The sequence below is a fragment of the Argiope bruennichi genome, chromosome 1 (genome assembly GCF_947563725.1).
Source record: "Argiope bruennichi chromosome 1, qqArgBrue1.1, whole genome shotgun sequence".
Taxonomy (NCBI): Eukaryota; Metazoa; Arthropoda; class Arachnida; order Araneae; family Araneidae; genus Argiope; species Argiope bruennichi.
In genome coordinates this window covers 45,884,336-45,903,746 of record NC_079151.1, presented here as the reverse complement: position 1 = coordinate 45,903,746, position 19,411 = coordinate 45,884,336, and the positions used below count along the sequence as shown (strand labels likewise).

At 27.6% G+C, this 19,411-nt stretch overlaps 1 protein-coding gene across 2 annotated transcripts in view; it reads left to right on the top strand.

Moving 5' to 3' along the window:
* The window catches only part of LOC129979136 (lachesin-like), a 427,503-nt gene extending 408,416 nt beyond the window's left edge, over window positions 1-19,087 (top strand). For both annotated transcript variants that reach the window (XM_056090691.1, XM_056090690.1), the window contains 2 exons: window positions 8,236-8,532; window positions 16,425-19,087. In XM_056090691.1, the coding sequence (XP_055946666.1) occupies window positions 8,236-8,532; window positions 16,425-16,555 (428 nt within the window). In that variant the 3' untranslated portion in view covers window positions 16,556-19,087. The remainder of the gene's footprint in view (window positions 1-8,235; window positions 8,533-16,424) is intronic.
* Window positions 19,088-19,411: the final 324 nt, after the last annotated feature.

The following is a 19,411-nucleotide window of genomic DNA, read 5'->3' as shown; positions in this document are numbered from 1 at the left end:
GAAATAAAATAATTGTAGGGGAGACAGGGGTTGATTTTAACAATTTTTGAAATTTTTTTGATATATTTTTAAATAATTCGAGATTTCAAGAGCATAATTATTTATTCTTATAAATTAACAACTCGCTTATTATATACATAAAAGATAATCAATACTATTGTTAATTTTAACACCATAAATATTTTTTTGAAGATTAGTTGACTGTTATAACAATTACAGTTGTCTGCCGGCGAGTTGGCCTAGGGGTAGAGCGTCTTCCCCCTGATCTGGGCGACCCGAATTTGAGTTCTGGTTCGGGCATAGTTGTTCTCTACCTATGTTCTATCTGTGAGGTGTGTGAAAAAGAGCCCCCCCCCACCTGTAAAAAGGGGTTGTGCAAGCAAATGTGTATATGCAAGTGCAAGCACATGTGCAAGCAATCTTCATATGAGCTAAAAGTCAGACTTATATTCTAGAGTGCTCAGTGATGGGCCTTGGCCCTCAGGAGTTACTGCACACTCGGCTTAAATCGCTGCCAGTTCATCAGCGGGCTTATAAAATGCCATAAGTAACAACAACAACAGTTATCTACACGAAAAAAAATCTACATTGAATCAAAACGGAAAGCTAATGAATTACACTAAAATATATCAAGATTCATGATAAAATTTAAAAGAAGCAGAAACTCTAAGTACGTGAATAAAACACAAATGAAGAAACATTTCGGAAGTTTTTATTTGTTACAATTTGCCCCGAGGTTTGTTATAACTTATTGCATAATTTTGGAATATTTTGTTGATTTTTAAAAACATATTACGATTAGAAAAAAAATCAAAGCAACTTTTTAAACCATAATACATAGTAAAAGTACATAAACAAAACTCTTTTAAAGTCAAAATATTTTTTTTCTCCATTTATTAGTTGAAAGGAGCACGTGTTCACAACTATTCATTATCTGTTTCGGCTGGGCATCGATTGCACTGATGTAATAGGACAGATCATAAGAATTATATTTGACTTTTTTTTTTCTTTGCAAAATACACGATGTAACGCGCGCGTTCCACTTATTCCTGTTCTGACTACTCTATAGGTAGATAGTTTCAAAGCCAATGTACTCTCCCAGCCATCTATAATTCGTAGCATAGCAAAGAAGTAAATTCTAAAAAAAATCATGGAAACACTAGATTTCACTGTTTAAAGGTTAATAAAGCCTTTTAAAAAAAGACTTTTCAAAGCATCTGAAAAGAAATCATAAAACATTATCAAATTCATCAGGAAATGTCAGCCAAACCACCACGATGGTAGGGATTTTCTTAGTGAATGTTTCCATAAAAAATGACATTGTCTTTAAAATAAAAAAATAGAATTACATTCGTGTGATAAACTTTCAGAAGTAAAATATATAAAATGTTCGACATATACAAAAGTAATAAAATATTCAAATTAGTAAACTAGTTACGAGGGGGATTTCTAATGACGATGTCGTGTCACCACGGAAAGGGGGTTCTGTAGCTTCTGAGGATAATGACCCCTGATCACCCGAGGACAGGAATCTGACTTTTAGCTGATATGAGAATACACTCACTCGCTCTCTTGCACAACACCTTTTCACAAGGGGGGGGGGCTCTTTCACGCACCTCACAGATAGAACTCAGGGTGAGTAACAACCATGCCCGAACCAGGACTCGAACACGAGTCACCCAGATCACAGAGAAGACGTGTACCCCTAGGCCAGGACGCCGGCGAGATTTCTAATGGAAAATGAAATTATATTCATGTGATAAAGTGTTAAAAGTGAAATATTTTGTGAAAATATATAAAATGCACTGCATACACAAAAGTAATAAAATATTCCAACATGAGTAAAAAAAATTCTAATTAGTAAAATTAGTTATGCAGAAGATTTCTAATGGTAAATCTAATTACATTAATGTGATAATGAGTTAAAAGTGAAATATTTTGTGAAAATATATAAAATGTTCTACATACACAAAAGTAATAAAATATTATTATAAGCGAAAATAATTCAAATTAGTAAAGCTAGTAATGCAGGAAATTCCTGCAGAAAACTATGAGTGTATAAATTCCCTAAAAATATACTGAATATCTGATAAATTTCAAGATGTTTCATAAATTATAAAACGATTTCTTTTGATCGGGTTTGGATTACCTTTAAGCAGACTTGACATTAACATACATATTGTTAAAAACCATAAAGACAATAAGTCAGGACAGATATCTTTCAATTTACTTACCTCTTAATAATGAGCGCTAAAGTTTAATCAATGTCATTCTGCAGCGCCTAAGTCGTGTCATTCTCTTGTACACATCCGATGCATAAGTTAATAACATCCATTGTTCCATCCCGTTCCTGCGCTTCGTGTCACTCTATTATTAATCTCTCATAGCCCGTCGGTTAAAGGCCCGGGCCATTTTTCAACACATTGACATTTTACACGAAGTTCTGAGGAAATCCGCGATTTTCTATAAATCAGGCGAGGGCGAATATTTTTTGGTAGCCAGCGTCGTTCCTCCAGGTTTTCAAATTTTTGTTCTTGTAATCTCTGTTGGGCATGGGTTATTAATGACGTAGAATAAGAGACTTGCCATGACGTGGTCTTCAAACTTCTCTAGAACACAATTGATGTTTGCCACTTTTTTTTTTCTTTGTCTAAAATTATGTCCTTAAGAGCTGATTGATGTTGTGTAAAAGAGTATAGATTTCTTCGCCAAACTCTTTCCGGAGGATTGTTGTTTTTTAAAGATTATTGGTTTCGTAGTTAACGGGTTGTTATTGATATTTTTTTAACGAATCGTAACCCAAGATCTTTTAACTACAAACAATCTCTTTAAAAATCATATTTAGGTCCTGCTTTCTTAATATTTTACAGTAAATTAACTCCTTTTTAAAATTGCAATAACTTACGAATTGTTACGAATTCAATGCTAAGAGGTACAAATTAAATCTAGGAGGAAATTTAATAAAATATGTCAAGACGTCAAATTTAGAATCATGAGTGACTCATAAAAGTTTCAGATATTAATTATTTTATTGCGTTTTAAAGATTTTATCTTAAAAACTTTAAACTTTAATAACTAATCCAACCAAATAGACATCTGTATCCATAATGAATATATAAAGGTAAACTCGGTTTAAATTTATCAGAATTTAATAAGATCAGCTATTCGAAATAATATAGTAGAAGTTCATCTACCTGAATTAAAGGATCATTTGGTTTAAGTCAGTTATTCAGTTTGATATCGTACTATATATTAAACATTATTTTATATAATGTCTTGAGTCCTTTATAGAATAGTCTATAATTGTCCATAAGAAGCAAAAAGACAATTGAAGAGGTAAATGGTATTAATCATCTATTGATTATTTGACAGAAATTTTGGAAACATGCACAACTTTCTTCATAGCTTTCTTTTATAATATAAAATGAAATTTCAGAAAATTTATTTGGAAATGACACATGAAATCCTAAATTTGGGTGTCATGTAAGCCTCACTTAAACGAAAAAAGTAAAGGAATACATTTTCTAAAACATATAATGATTTTTTTAACAATATATTAATATAAGTCCATTAAAATATTTTTTCAACGTTATATATTGTTAAACTTTGTTTTATTCCAATGAATCAAAATTTAAATTTACACAAAATAAATTATAAAAAGCTTGTAACATTGTAATTTTAAAAAAAAATGTATTTGCAGAAAAATAATCCCATTTTTTTATCCATTAGAAAATAAAATAAAAGATATAACATTTACAAAGTAATAGCATCTGAAATTATAGAAGAATTGGAATAAATTTTTGCAGAGCTAACCAATATACTACAAAGTTATTTAAAGCAACAGGAAAATAATTAAAATTATTATAAGTGCAAACTTCTTAAAATTTGCAATAAAATATATTAGTATTATGGATATTTTTCGAAGTAGCTTTAGTAATTTTTCAAATTGTATCAATATAAAAATACTTTATTGCATGTTTATATATATATTATTATTACCTTCTTTGTAAGTTTCGAAAGTGAAACAACCTTCTCTCCATATTGAAAGAATACTTCTGGACTATTGCTAGTTCTTATAATGAAAATATATCCCTTTCTTTACTTTTTTTTTCAATTATTCTCGTATTAAATTATTTGCAGCATTCATTAATTATTATAATTTATTTTCAATAAACTTAAATTTAAAAATCGTCGCAAGATATTCTTACTTCTATTGTTTCAAAATAGAAAGGAAGTTCAACATTCTCAAACAATATTTATTAATATTTTCTGAGTTAGGATCAACTTTTATATAATTCAAACTTTTATGCCTTTTTTTGAATTTTTGATTTGATTAGAATGAGATAAAGTATAAAAAAATTAAAATAAAATATTCAATTACAAAATGAGTTAGAGCTATCTTCCTACATAACTTAAACTTTTATTTCGTTTTTACTGAACAATTAGAATTGAATTAGAATAAAAGAAAGCATACTAATTCAAAACATAAAATACTTCGAAACAGTTTTAACTAGTAAATTATAATAAAAAGAATCAAACAAATTTAATTCCCGTAATAAATAAATCTATCATATTATTTCTTACATTCATAGTTGGTCTTAAATGCTTCGATTTCATTTTTAAAATAGTTTTACAAGCTTAATTTATATGAAATTTAAGATTGTGCAACTAGTAAATATTTCTAAATGTTTAATCATACTGAGGTCTCCAATTTTGCTAAGTTAATGATTACTAAAGTGAATTAATTTTAATTGTGCAACTTTGTTTCTAAACTAACTACTTCAGAATACAACGAATGAAAGTAAATAAGCTGAAATAATGATGCCCAGACCATTCCTTTCCACATACCGTTACCTTTAACCATAAACTAGAGCGTTTTCTCAGATTTATTACTGTAATAAATAACCTTGACAGAAGTTTAAGAAACAGAGTTAACTTTTGCAGCATTCCATTACATATGCAAAACTATCCTTCTCCTTCGTACGGAATATAAATGCACTTTTGTACGCCACTGTTCTTTGAATCTTCTGACATAGAATGCAAATCTTGCTCTACTTGGAAGAAGATGTTCACATGTTTGATTTACGAGGTAAATAAGTAACGGCAGATCTGCACTAGATAATGGGATAGTAATCACCTCGTAAACTAACGCAGCGTGTAAATGACATTTAAATTGTTCTTTGAATCCTGTTTATGTTGATGCCTTCCATACACGTGCGAATTTCGCTATTGTTTCTTGTTCTCAGCTTCAGAATTTTAGCATTTTGCCGTCATTTTCTTTGTACAATAAACGTTGTTGAAGTTTTTAGACATGAGTAACACGTTTTAGGAATTTATGTCAGAAAGCTCGCTTATTTTAAAAGTGCTGTTCTCAATTTCTAAGTGTAGTGTAGTGTATCTTTGAAATTTCATGGATAATATAACAACATGAAGAAAATTTCCTTTTTCAAACGATGTAAAAAGGGTATACTAGATTTGATAAGTATCATGTCATGAAGATTATTAAAGAAACATATTTTAAAAACTTTCATTTCAGATATTTATATTTATGCACAGTAACCAAGAATTTTCAATTAAACTTTTCTAAGTACAATTCTAGACATTACTCAGTGTTAATTCTTGATTAATAATATAAAAATTAATTATTAATGAAACTTCAATAAATTCAATTTTCATTTTTATTTCTGTATTGCAATTATCTGTATGATTATAATATATTTCCTATGTAATTGATATTATAATGCCTTTAAATAATCTGAAATATAATTATATATATCATGTCAATGTTTAATTATACTGGTATAGGTATTTGCCAATGCATAAACTGTAAATTGCAATTAGTAAATGCCATGAAAACATAACTTTGTTGTGAATTAAATAAGATAAGCAACGTTAACTATAATAAACGTTGTCTGATTTTATCAAATTGAACATGCAAAAAAATGCTTTGAATCTAACGACTTATAATGAATTTGAATGGGTTGAAAGTAACGTCTTCAATCGAAGTATAATAAAGAAAATTTTTAAACTGATTGAAAGTTCAATCTCATACGCATCATAATAATAAATAAAGCAAAGGCAAAAAGTATCGTATGTTTCGGAATTTTATTCTGTGATTCAATGTAATTGTAAGAATGCTGTGTATTGTAATGCAATGTAATGTATGCTGTATATTGTAATAAAATACAATGCAATTGTAAAAATTGCAAAAATGCACTCCAATGAGTGCAAAGTATTTTAAAATTATCCACTGGAATTTATTAATATAATAGCAATATATTTGAAGTATTAATTGCAAAACCTTTTAAGTAAGAATAAATGAATAATTATACAAAAATAATTAATAGAAAATGTATAAGAAATAATATATGAAATATACTTATAATATATGAAAAATATAGCATTTTTATAAACATTTAGCAAATTGAAATTATTTTTAGTATATTTATATATTATAAAATACACTGAAATATACTGTATAAAATAGAATATAATTGATATTTCGTTATATATAATAATGAAATTTAAAAAATGAATGAAATAAAGAATAAATTATTATTTCCTGAAAAATCAGATTTTAACTATAAATGGAAATTTAAAACCTTTATTGAAGAATTTAATGTATATTATATATATTGTGATTCCGTACAAGTTACGTGACTAAATGCACGGTGTATTGAAAAAAATATCATGAAGAACTAATTTCTGTATTTAATAATTCCGTATAATTACTAAATACATTCCATATTATTTTAATAAATATCGATTTTATCAAGCAAAATTTCGGATTTTTAATGATTTTACACAAAATCAGTTTTATAACAATTTATTATTTTGTTTGGAAAGATTTAAAGGTTTGTGGAAAAATATATCCTTCTACGAATTTCTGGTCGGAAATTTATTAAGGGATTTACAAATTAAATAATAAAGTCTTTAATCATCAAGATCTTAAAATAACGAGGAAATTAACACGAACATTAGAATGCTAATCATTCGTTAATCAGTTTGATATTTAAAGCTTAAATTTGCAAATTACCTTATCCCAAGTTAAATAAATCCATAAATCAAACTGGCTTAGAAAATAAGGTCACGCAAGATTAGAAAATTAGAGTAATTAATATGAGCTTCAACAACTTTATCCGTTTATAAATCATGTAATGCTTTTTTTCAGCACTACTAGTCTGCAGAATGGAACATATTTTAATTAATAATACAGAACTAAGTAAACGAAAAATAAAAGACTTATTTAGAATAGAGTGACGATCTGAAGATATATCTGGGATATATTTTGTGATAGACCTCGATGTTTACAACGGTGAATAGATGATGAATTTAACTGAGGCGGCATCTTTATTCAAATTTTTCATTCAAAGACATTGTTTGTCTTAGAAGAACCTGGTTTATTGTCTCCTCGAACATTCTTTGTCTCTCAGATTAACATTGAACCATCACTGGAGATATGAATTTCCTCACGCGGTCAGAGATATGAAGTTTAAAAGACTCCACTGTAATTTTTCGGTCTTGTATTTTATAAAAAACATTGGAATTTATTTTGGAAACACTGAATATTCTGGAAATAATCTAATTACCAAAAATATTAATATTAAAAATGGTAAAATTATAATATTAAATATCGGAAGGATATTATAAGAAAAACCTAAACAATCTTTTTGATGAATACTTACTTTATATATTATGAGATGACACTAACATTAATAATTGTTAGAATTTAATGAATAAAAATAAAGAATTGCAATGTGAAGGATATAGAAATTAAGTGGTGCGTCATATCACAGTTTTAGATATGTGGAGTCAATGACTCCATAAATAATAACGAAAACTTTGAAAAAGAATAACTCGATCATATGCGTGTGTTCAAACTTGGACTTCTGCCAACATATTGCTAAAAGTAGTACTTGAAGATACAGTGGAGATTATTGTATTCAAACACAAAAAAACACTAAATAATAGGATACTAGATAATCAGAGCCAATGAACACCGTGGAATCAATTTAACTCAAATCTCCAGTTACGGTTAAATATGCACCAAGAATTCAAATACGACGAGTTTTCAAAGTCACTAGATTTTAAATTTTTGGATGTCTGACAGCATATCCAAAACGAAACCAACAAACAATTTCTGTCTAACATAAGGAAAGATATAAATTTAATAGCTGCAAATAATTTTAATAATTTCTTTAACAATGCCTTATAATCTTCTTTTTTTTCTTCCAGTGTCTCGAGCTCATATCCCTGAGGGCCCTAATCTCTACATTCAGAGCGGTTCAACTATCAATCTGACGTGCATCATTACAGAGAGCACTTCTCCTCCCGTGTTTGTTTTCTGGTACCACGATGACAGAATGATCAATTACGATTCATCGAGGGGTGGAATCAAGGTGACAACGGAGAATGGGCCGACAACCGTTTCTCGCCTGCGCATCCAGAACGCCAGGCCATCTGACTCCGGAAACTACTCTTGCCAGCCCTCGTATGCTGATCCCGCCAACATCACGGTCCATGTCCTCAATGGTAAGAGCATCAGCTGTTGTTGAAAGCACCATTCTCTATGGCGAGGTCGGCAATAACGTTCCACTGGCAATTGACGTCATTGAGTCCAGGCGTGCATTTATCTTCCCCTACTGACAATTTTAAATCTGGATTTGCCGAATTTCCAGCATTCTAAAACTTATTTTACGCAGAGAAAAAGATATCAGTTATTAAAAATAACTGAAATGAAATTTAATTAAAGTATTTGTATAGTAACATCTTTCTTTGTAAGTTTTCGTCAGTAAGGCAAAAATAAATAAGCTACTTAAAAATTGATATGACCTCAAATAATTTCGGTTTCATGCTATAAAGTGAATGGCAATTTTTTTAACCAAATTTATTTTATTGCTTTAATAATTCCACATTGTGTAGTGAAAACAGACAGATATAATTGTTTTCACATATCAAGCTATTACATACAAATCATACCATCTATTATTGAAATTAAGAATGTAAACAGTTTTGGAAGAGCTTTAGAGTGAAAATAAAAACTGTCCTACATATCTATGTTAAAATTTGTCATATAGAAATATTGTAAAAAGAATTAGAAGGGGAGTCTGTGTTGTGATAAAGAATCTTTAGAGAATAAAGCGAAAAGAAAAAATAGAAAATTTTCATATTCAGGCCAAAAAAAAAAAAAAATTATAGGATTTTTTTATTTTTATTTTGACAAAACTTTCATCAAATGATTTTATGTTAAAATCAAAGAACAATTAACATATGAATCTATTCTTTTCTGCAGAGTTTGCACCGATTTGACAGTAAGAGCGAATGATATACTTTTGTCTTTCATTATCATCACATCTTCACGTTTTATATATTTATATTTTATACAGTTTTGATATACAAATAATCGGTAATTTAGTGATGAAATCAAAAGAGATTCCTTGTTATTGGATATTTAATTTAATAGCCTTCGCTTTTACTAAGAATTTAGTTTCGCTATATATATATATATATACATATATATATTCGCTACGTTTCGAAATATTTTTAATTCAAACGAAAGATTTCTAACATTTTAACGAAATGAGTTTTGAAAAATATTGCATCTGTATTCTACAAAATAGACAACAGCTACAATTCTAATTTCATAGTCTTGTTTGAAACAACTTCAACACTTGTTCCCTGTCTAATATTTTTAAATACAGCATAATGCTTTAAAATGAGTTCATAAATAAATTACTTTTGTTGCAAATTAATTCAATTTATTATAACAACTAACAAGTACATTTTAAAATGCTAATATCTAAAAAACGAAATGGCTTTGCTCAAAATATCGTTGTAGTTCAAATTTAACCCTTTTTTTTAATACAGGAATGAAACTTCTGTGATTTTTCTTCAAAAATATCAATGGAAATAAATCATGATTAATTTTAAGTACAGTTAACGAATGAAATTAAATTTCTGCGTGCTCATTAATCTAGAAGTATTTCGAAAAGTAAAGATTCTTCATTCCCAGAAAAACAAATATGTTTTGAAGGAAAAAAAAAAGTAAAAACTCTTTCTTTCTATTTTCGCCTTCTGTGACATACCACAAGATGGTGTTGAAATACCACTGCTAATTTATGTTCTTTAAAATATCGTTTTCTTTTATGGTGTTGAAATTTTTACTCTTCACAAATGAAACTTTCTTGATGATTATTTTATCATTTAATCTTACAGAAATATGAAGAAAAAAAGTCTTCAACTGAATTTATAATTTGTTTCAACAAGGAAGCATGATGTTTTTTGAAACATGATTCGAGCTGAGACTAATGGGAATTCCATTGTGTTGAAGTGTTTTCGAATTTCGAGCTCTTAAAGAATAAAATGCTTTCTAAAAGAGTGCAATATTTTCCATTTATTGCTCAGTTGATTCTAAAGAAATTCTTAAGCTTCATGTATAACTTAAAAATGACTCATAATGCAGAAGTTTGAATTAGTAATAATGACTTTTCTAAATTGCTCACTGACTTCTAATAAATATTTCCATCCAATGTTGGCACTGTAACAGTTGAATAAAATAAGTTGCTTTAAAATTTTATTAACGGAAAAATCTTTTTCTTAAGAAATGAAAATAATTCTGTCATTTTGAGTTTATTTAGGTTAAAAGCTATTTCAGAGAAATGTACTTTTAAAATAGAAGAATATTAAGCATTGCAGGTGAAGGAAAAAAATTAATTCGAAGGAAGTATTTAAAATTAAAATTATGTGAAGTAATTATTCTTTTGGCGATGTTTATTTCGAGAAAATGTATTATTTTCTCGAAATAAAAATCGCCAAAAGAATAATTATGCTTTTTAAGAATTTCTTCTCATTTACTAATACACATCTCGCTTATAAAAGTATTCTTATTTTTCTGTTGTATGAAGCCTATGTGGGGCTTTTTAAAGACTTCATTTTAATTAACGATGTCCAAAAACAGAATTTGGTTGAAAGTGATTTGCTTTGTTTTCAAGCGACCATGTCATAGGATTATGTGGGTTTTTATTCAAGCCCATTTTAAAGCGAGGAAAACTGCACTTACATTTGTAAATAATAATAAATAAATCGCAAGGTTAGTTTTCTAAAGCAATGTCACTTATTAGAAAAATCAAAAGAAAGTAAATTATTGACTCTTTTCTTCGTTCAAAGTGACTGAGAATTTCTTCTAATGCATAATAACATAAAGGTTTTAAATATGTGAATTCAATTTATTTCGATGAGACTTGTTTGTCAATCTAATAAATGAAATAATTACTGAAATGTGAAATATAGGTTGTTGAAAACAAAAAAGTGTGCATAAAAGATATAAAAAATTAATAAAATGCATTTATTGGAAAGAAAACGAAAAAGATTAAAAGAAATTAGAATTGCAAACTGATTACTTTGATAGTGAACGAATCAATTTCATCCTTATTTTATATTGTTTTAAGTAATAGTGGGTTACTCAGTCAGTCCACTATCAATTATTAAACTTAGAAAATGGAATTAGAATGAAAAATGACTCAATTCTTATTAACATTTAATTAAACTTATTAAAAAAGTTATTTAATATATAGGTTTAAACGAATATTTCTATGTTTCACATGTTTAGTTCCTAATTTTCTAATCTGACGAAATTCTTTTCTCAGAAATTTTAAAGTAAATTGAAACTGTTGCTGTTTACTCTAAAAGAAATGAAATAATTCGTACTTTTTTTTTCTTTTTCGTTTTGAATAATGTGTCTTATTGCGTCGGCCCATTATAAATGATTAAGTTTTATTTAATAAAAAAATAAGAAATTTGAAAAGACAATTTTAAAGTAATAGGAAATGTTTAAGTTAATAAAACGTTTTTCACCAAATAATAATATTGTTTTTCTTAGGTGTTCTTTAATTTCTAGTCAAAGACAGAAAATTTCAAATAATATTTTTACTAGCATCAACTCCATAAAATTCAAAACCATATCAAAAACCATAACCTTGTTATGAGATATGTAAATATTTCTTTTGTAAGACAGCAAAACATTAAATACTCTTTCATTAATCATCCACTCATGTCATAAATGAAGCTGATACTCATAGTTAATTTTAGAGAATGTATATTTAAAGTTCTTTCTAACGAACATGGTAAATTTCCGAAAGGACTTCATTAATTAAAAATAACTGGGGTTACATAACGCAGTTTATGAATGAGTTGTTCTTCTTCATAATTTATTTATGAAAGATACGTGAGCTGATTTTGTTACTGGAATTATTGCAATTCTTAAAAGGAAGGATTAAAATAGATATTAATTGTTCTAGTTTGACCAATTTCTTTTCTTTTTTTCCCTCATACTGGCTGGTAACTCTAATATATATTAAAATTATTAATCCAACATGAATGTTGCTTAAGTTATTTGATTATTTCAGAAACGTTGATTATTCAGTAATCATGGTCGACAAGTAATAAATAGTTGTCAAAAAAGACAATAAAGAAAACATTACCTAAACATTTTATGAATTATTTTGGTTTTCATTTCTTACTTAAAATAAAGATGAAAATGTGTGTGTGCGTGCGTGCGCCCTTGTATTTTAGCTCTACATGCCAAACTTTTTGGCCTACAGATACCAAATTAGCTATATAAATCTTAATCGGTGAAAATGTGCAACTTGGATTTTTTTTTTTTTTTTTGAAATTTTAATAAGAATTTTTGCTAAATGAACATTAAACTGAATTTTGGAAATTTTTCCTCGATAATTTCAATTCTGGTGTATTTTGATGATGATTAGTTGCGTGCCAAAAGTGGCGTTACACCGGAAATGACTCATAATTAAAATAAAAATCATAATAAAATAAATATAATTTAAAAAGATGTCAAAGGACTAGCCATTCAAAAAAACTCTTTCATACTTATGTGTGCTGGATGCAAAAGAAGTTAAAGATAGCCAAAGAAAATAAAAAAATAAAAAAAAACCGGAACGAAAGATAAAGAGGTAGCATACGAAGAGAACGTACAAATACATACAAATACATCGTACAAATAAATACAACCGTAAGAATAATACAAAAAAATATATAATTGCACGTAACCTAATTACACATCTTTTAAAAATCTTTAAAATTGTTTTTTTTATGAAATCCATTTAAAATCTATGCAAATTTTTACAATTTCAAGAAGATATAAAAATAATTTTTCACAATAACTTACTTACTTGTCCTGAAGTTTGAACCATTTTTATTGTTCCATCAATTATCTGATTACGTGACTGTTTTCTTCCATTGTTGAAAGCTGAAAAAGGAGGATTCTGTTTAATATCCGAGTAGCTTCCTAGAAATTAAAAAAAAAAAAAATGAAATAACACAATCACGATTATCATAGCTTTATAATGCTATGGGACTGCCTACATTAGAAAGATTCCTGTAGATAATAAACAGAACTAAGAGAATTAAAATGATATCGCTTTAATGTCACACAATTTAGCAGAATCATGAATATTAAGTTATGTAAAACGATTTATTTGTAATTAAATATAACTAATATTCCCAGTAAACTAGCTAGTCTCTTCTCAGGCGACTAAATTAACAGGGCATTTGTTTTATAAATGTAGACAGATGAAGCTTAGAAAACTTAATTAAAAATATAGATATATTAACCGGATATTTACGTGTTTAGTAGAGATATGACAACGTATATTTACTAAAGGACTGGTCTCCATTAGAAACGCTCCTGTAATCAATAAAGAGAGCATATATAGGAAAATTTAAACAAGATGGTTTTATCTGACGTTTTAGTGGAATAATAGAAAAATATATCTAAAAAATGTTCTGAGAATTAAGTAAAACCAATATTAATGGTGAACAAGTTGGTCGTTAAAAGCGGTTTGACAGCCTAATTTTCTTTTATTGTTGAGAGGTAAAGAAGGAGGTTTTTGATTAAAATTGTGAAGTTTGCAAGACAAATAAAAAAAAAAGTAAAATTCAATATCTCGAAATTTTTTAAATAGATGAGCAAGATATTAACAATTTTAATAGATCTTTGTCATTATGGTACTCATTTGCATTACGAAAGTTTATATGGATGATTAATTTTGGTTTTCTTAAGTTCAATTTATGTCTGAATTGTGCGAAATCCTGGATATGAAGTTATATATCTAAATGATTGATTTGAAAATAATGAATTGTAATATTCTCGGTAAACCAACTTGTCACTAGGGCTGGTTTCTACTAAAATTAAAGATAATGTGTGCGTGTGTTTGTATGCTGACACTCTGCAGGCAGATCAAGAACTGTCAAACTTGGAATTATGTGTGTATGTTGACACTCTACAGGTAAAAACAGTTTGTTCTAGAGTAATCAAATTTAGTACGTATATATTTTGGAGGGTGGAAATGCACACTTCCGAGTGATATCCCTGAAATTTTAAATATAATTATAATGAATTAAAATATAAGCAAAATTCTAGAGTATTTCCGTGGTGACTCCCTAAAATACTATAGTACAAAAAATTTTTACATCAGCTTAATATTCCAATATATTATCTTTTCAATGGTAGCAAATTTTTACTATATAAATTAATTTTTAAAAAAATTACTTTCCATCATACATATTAAATTAAATGAAATATTTAATTAAAAAAATTAGCAAATCATTTATTCTGGTGAATAAATTGGTTCCATTAGGTGGTTAGTTTAAAATAACTTTAGCATTGAATAAATATCTGATAGGTGGGCTGAAGTGAATGTATTTTTTAAGAAACCTCAAAAAGCTCAATATTGTATTATTTAGAATATAAAGTGTTTCTATTATAAAACTATTTCATAAAGCAATGCAATTATTTAAAATTATTATCAATTTTTTTTGAAATATCAGTTTTTATGCATCGAAAAAGCCTTAATTAGTTTTGTTAAAAGTAGTAAAAGGTTTAAATTTAATATTTAATGCAACATTATAAGTGCTTGGCTATGACTGAATAACATAAAAATCATTTTTTTAGTTTTGTTCTAAGAAAAAAAAATAGTTTATGGTAGGTTTTTCAGGTATATTATTAAATAGCCACAAAAATTAAATAAACAAAATAATTTTCTTAGATGATTACAAATCTATAACTATTTAGTTAATTTAGTGATTAAAGCAAAGTTTTTTTTTCTATATTATACAAGAAATACTATATATGTATTTTGATCAATAAATTAATGATATAAAAATATTTTTTTATTAATTTTTTTCCAAAGAATAAAATGGCAATTGAAGCAATCACAATATTTTTGTGATGGCTGACTTTTTATCTTACATTACATGAAGTTCAACAGACGCAAGCTGTGTTTTCAGGTATCTATTAGAAACTGAAGTTTATCTATCCATAAAACCTGCATCGCACGCAACTATTAATTAAGCTCTTTTTTAAGCTCTCCATGAATCTTTTCAGATATTAATGATGGTTTGAAAAATGATGCTTCAGACTTCAAAAATTTGTTTGACATCGTTTGCGATTTATTTTTATGCTTTTGAGAAATACATCTACAAATATCAACGATACATAAAGTTAATAAATTTTCCCACAAGACGTATAAAAAATATAACTAGACATCTAATTCAATATTGTAACTAAACAGTAAAAAAATAAAATAAAAAGATTTTTTTTTACTTAACAGTGAGTAATAAAGCGGTAAAATATGACCAGAATTTCCTATTAAAAATATTTATTTGAAAAATAATTTTTATATAAATAAATAAATTCAGGAAGTAAAAGTCAGGAAAATGCTTTATTTTGATTTTCAAATTTTAAAAAGTATTTTCATTGCTATTCACTAAAAGAAATAAAATTAACTTTATTGAATTAACAGAAGCGGAACAAAATAAATAAAAAAATATGTTCGAGGATGTTAGGGTGAATTTAAATGGACAGATGGAAATTATAGCATTTTGAAGCATCGTAAAATGTGACTTTAATGTGGAGCATTGAAGATCACGATACTAGTTTTTTTTTCTATTTTTAACATGACAATGGAAATGATTTTACAATTAATATTATTTAATTTATTCCTTCAAAGTCAAAATTGATGTTCAATGTTATTTACAAAATTGTTCTTTTTATTATGACATATATTGATATACGATATTATACATTAATATTATGACATACATTATAGAGATTTGAATAGTATACAAGTTCCATCGCTAGTATACAAAACATCTTCAGTATCTATTATGTCTTTCCTGGTTCAAATCTAGATTCTAGTACTACTTCTGGAAAAAATACCACAAAAAAAAAATCGCAAAGAAGGATGAGAACTAACTGCCTTGGTGATGAGATAATTAAGCATGACTTTCCAGAGTTGCTATCATGATTTTAAATTGTACACATTTCCACGATGTGATTCTTTTTCTTTGCAACTTTAAGATAATGATGTTTTTCATTTTTTTTTTTTTTTTTTTTTTTTTTTTACCAGGAGAGAAACCTGCAGCCATGCAACATGGAAGATCCAGCATAGTCGTCCCAGCTCCAAATCCCCTCCAGATCTTATTGGCTGTCTTCGTTTGCTGTGCTTTCCGAACCTCCACATCTTTCGTTCGAAGATAACCGCCCCTTTGCGGAAATCCAACCATCACTTCGCATTGGAAGACGGACAATGGACACGATTTTCGTGCCCCCAACCGTCACTCTACCCACCATTGGACAAGAACCTCTCCAAGTGTAGTGTAAAGCGCGAATTCTAAACAACTGCAGCTTCGATTGGATTGGTGCAATTTCTTTCGTGTATATCAGTGTGTTATTTGTCATATCGGACACAAAATGCTGAGAATTTGAAGAGGACGCTTGCACTCACGGAGAAGAAACTATATTCTTTTCTTTTTTTTTCTTTTCCCTTTTCTCATCACGTCGTGGTTTAATTTTAAATTATGAATGAACACTAACGGAACATGTGTGGTACTTTATTGAGCATACATGGAATTTATTTAAATGTAAAACACAAGCAGAAGACTTATTATTCATAAAGTACGCGCATCGAACTGATCCTCAGGTTCGTGATGAGTCCATCATTTTGAAAGATAATCATATTAGCATGAGTTCAGATTTAATCTGTGTGTTGGGAACATCTCAAGGAGGATTTTATTCATGATGAAGACTCATATTGTTCCAATCTTAATTTAAATAATTAATTTTTCTTGAAATAAAGCTGTAACTCCTTATAAGTGGTAATGTGTATAAAGTGCTTATATGTTAAATTTTTACATGAAGTTTATCACAAATTGCATGCATTGGGAGATGAAACTCATGTATACCGAACTATTGTGCTTGCCAAAATGTATTAGACATCAATGAATTTTAATTTATATCCTCGTTTGTATCCACGTTATTATGCCTTTAGGAAGAGGCAAAGCTTGAGCATAAGACTGTAAAAAGGACAAAAATGAGGACATGTTCACCTCGACAACTGCAGTATTTTAGCTGGACCAAATGGATAATACATATAAACAATGCATTTTGATTTTTACTAAAAAAGGTTTAAATATATAGAAATGATTTTTTTTCAGATTTTTGATTCAACTATAAAGAAAGAATGATTTAAATTCAAGCTGAAAATATTTCAGCTGCAATCATGTAAAAATGTGATCTGTAAATAGCATATAGAGGTCAATTGTAAAAACAGCACTGTATAAAGTATATGTGTACGAAACATCGTAAAACGTTACTTTCAGCTAGGAAGGACAGATCTGAAAAGCTTGATTAGTTAAGCAAAATACATGTATGACGGCTGGACCTATTGTATAAATAGAATAATGAATCAAAAGATTTATATTTTTAAACCTAATTTTCATCTTGATAAGTTAAATTAAAATTAAAGTGTAAATAAATGATACCAAAAGATTAATATAGTGGAAAAATTCGAATCCTCGTAAATTTTTCAGCAACAGCAATCGACTAAATATGAATAGAAAGATATAAAATCATTTGAAATAAGGAATTACATTAAATGTATTTTCAAAAGTCTTCGTGTTAGGTTTGTTTTAACTTAAATAAAAATTCTGAATATTATTCTCTTCTTTAACTTGTTGCTGCTTAAATAAATGCATTAAAAGTTGCAATTAAAATTCTTAAAATCGCAAAATTGATCTATTTATTATATAAATAATTTTTTATTTTTACTACTAAACATATCGTAGCAAAATTAGCCACTGTCTTACAATTCTTCAAAAAATTGGAATTAAATATGAATGATTAATGACTAATATTATAAATTTCATGACCTATTCAGCTATTGTAAGAAAAAAAATCTGATTTTTATTTTCGATTATAGGTTTATTTTGCTTTATTCCAGATACTGCAATTGTACAAAACTATATCCAGCTGTAAATGATAAAAAAATTAATTAAATGTATGTAATTATAAATGTTTTATAAGCGTGTTCTGTCAACATGAACATTCCAATGAAAATTTTTATACTTATTGTAAAAGAATTTGGAGCTGTAAATATATACAGCGATGAATGAAAATATTCTATATTTTGAAACGCAGGAGCAGGATATGAAGGAACTAAACATTTCGTTGAATGTACAGGACATAAACAAGTCTGGATGCACATTTGTAAAGAGTTTTTAAAAGAGATTAAAGTAAGTATATAACAAAGGTTGATATATTCAAATAAATGATGAAAGTTACTGAAAAATAAATATGCACTGAAGAACCCTAGTCTTTAATAATGATCATCACAAGATGTTATTTCTTGAAACAATAAAAGATGAATTGAAAATTATCGTGGAGAAAGAAATGACGCAGTAAACAAAGTGTTATTTTTGGTAGAGATTACATAAGAGATACATACATAAAAGAAAAGAGTATATGTCGTGTTATTGGTTTTGTGATTTTGGAAATTTGTGATATTGGTGTTTTAGTAAATAAAGGAACATGGGGTTAAGGCAATGTAATAATATTGCACGTGCAATTCATGCGTAATAGATTCGTTGGTGATTTTTCTTCAGATGTAATTTTTGTAATTATTATAATTCCTAGTCCTGGATGGATTTTTTGTGAATATGTTTTAATTTGAAATATTTTTTTGTCTTTCTCTTTAGTTATAAATTATTTTATGAGATATTTCTTTAAATCGTATGCGATGATTATTATTTATTATCATTTGAAGATAATCATCTTTCAATACAGATATTCATTTTTCAGTTGAAATTTTGATAAGAACCATAACCTGAGTTCATTGTATTGTAAATTTCCTAAATATGTACTGAAGATATGGTAATAAAAAGAAAGTTAGTTTAGATGTTTTCCTTTCTTTTTCACATCACTGGGTTAAAAAATTTTGCTTTGACGATTTTTTTTCCTGCTATTTCAAACACAGAAATCAGTTTTATAAATTCATTGCACTAATGATGCATCGCAATTACATTAAAAGATTATTTCTGAAATAACAATTAATAAATT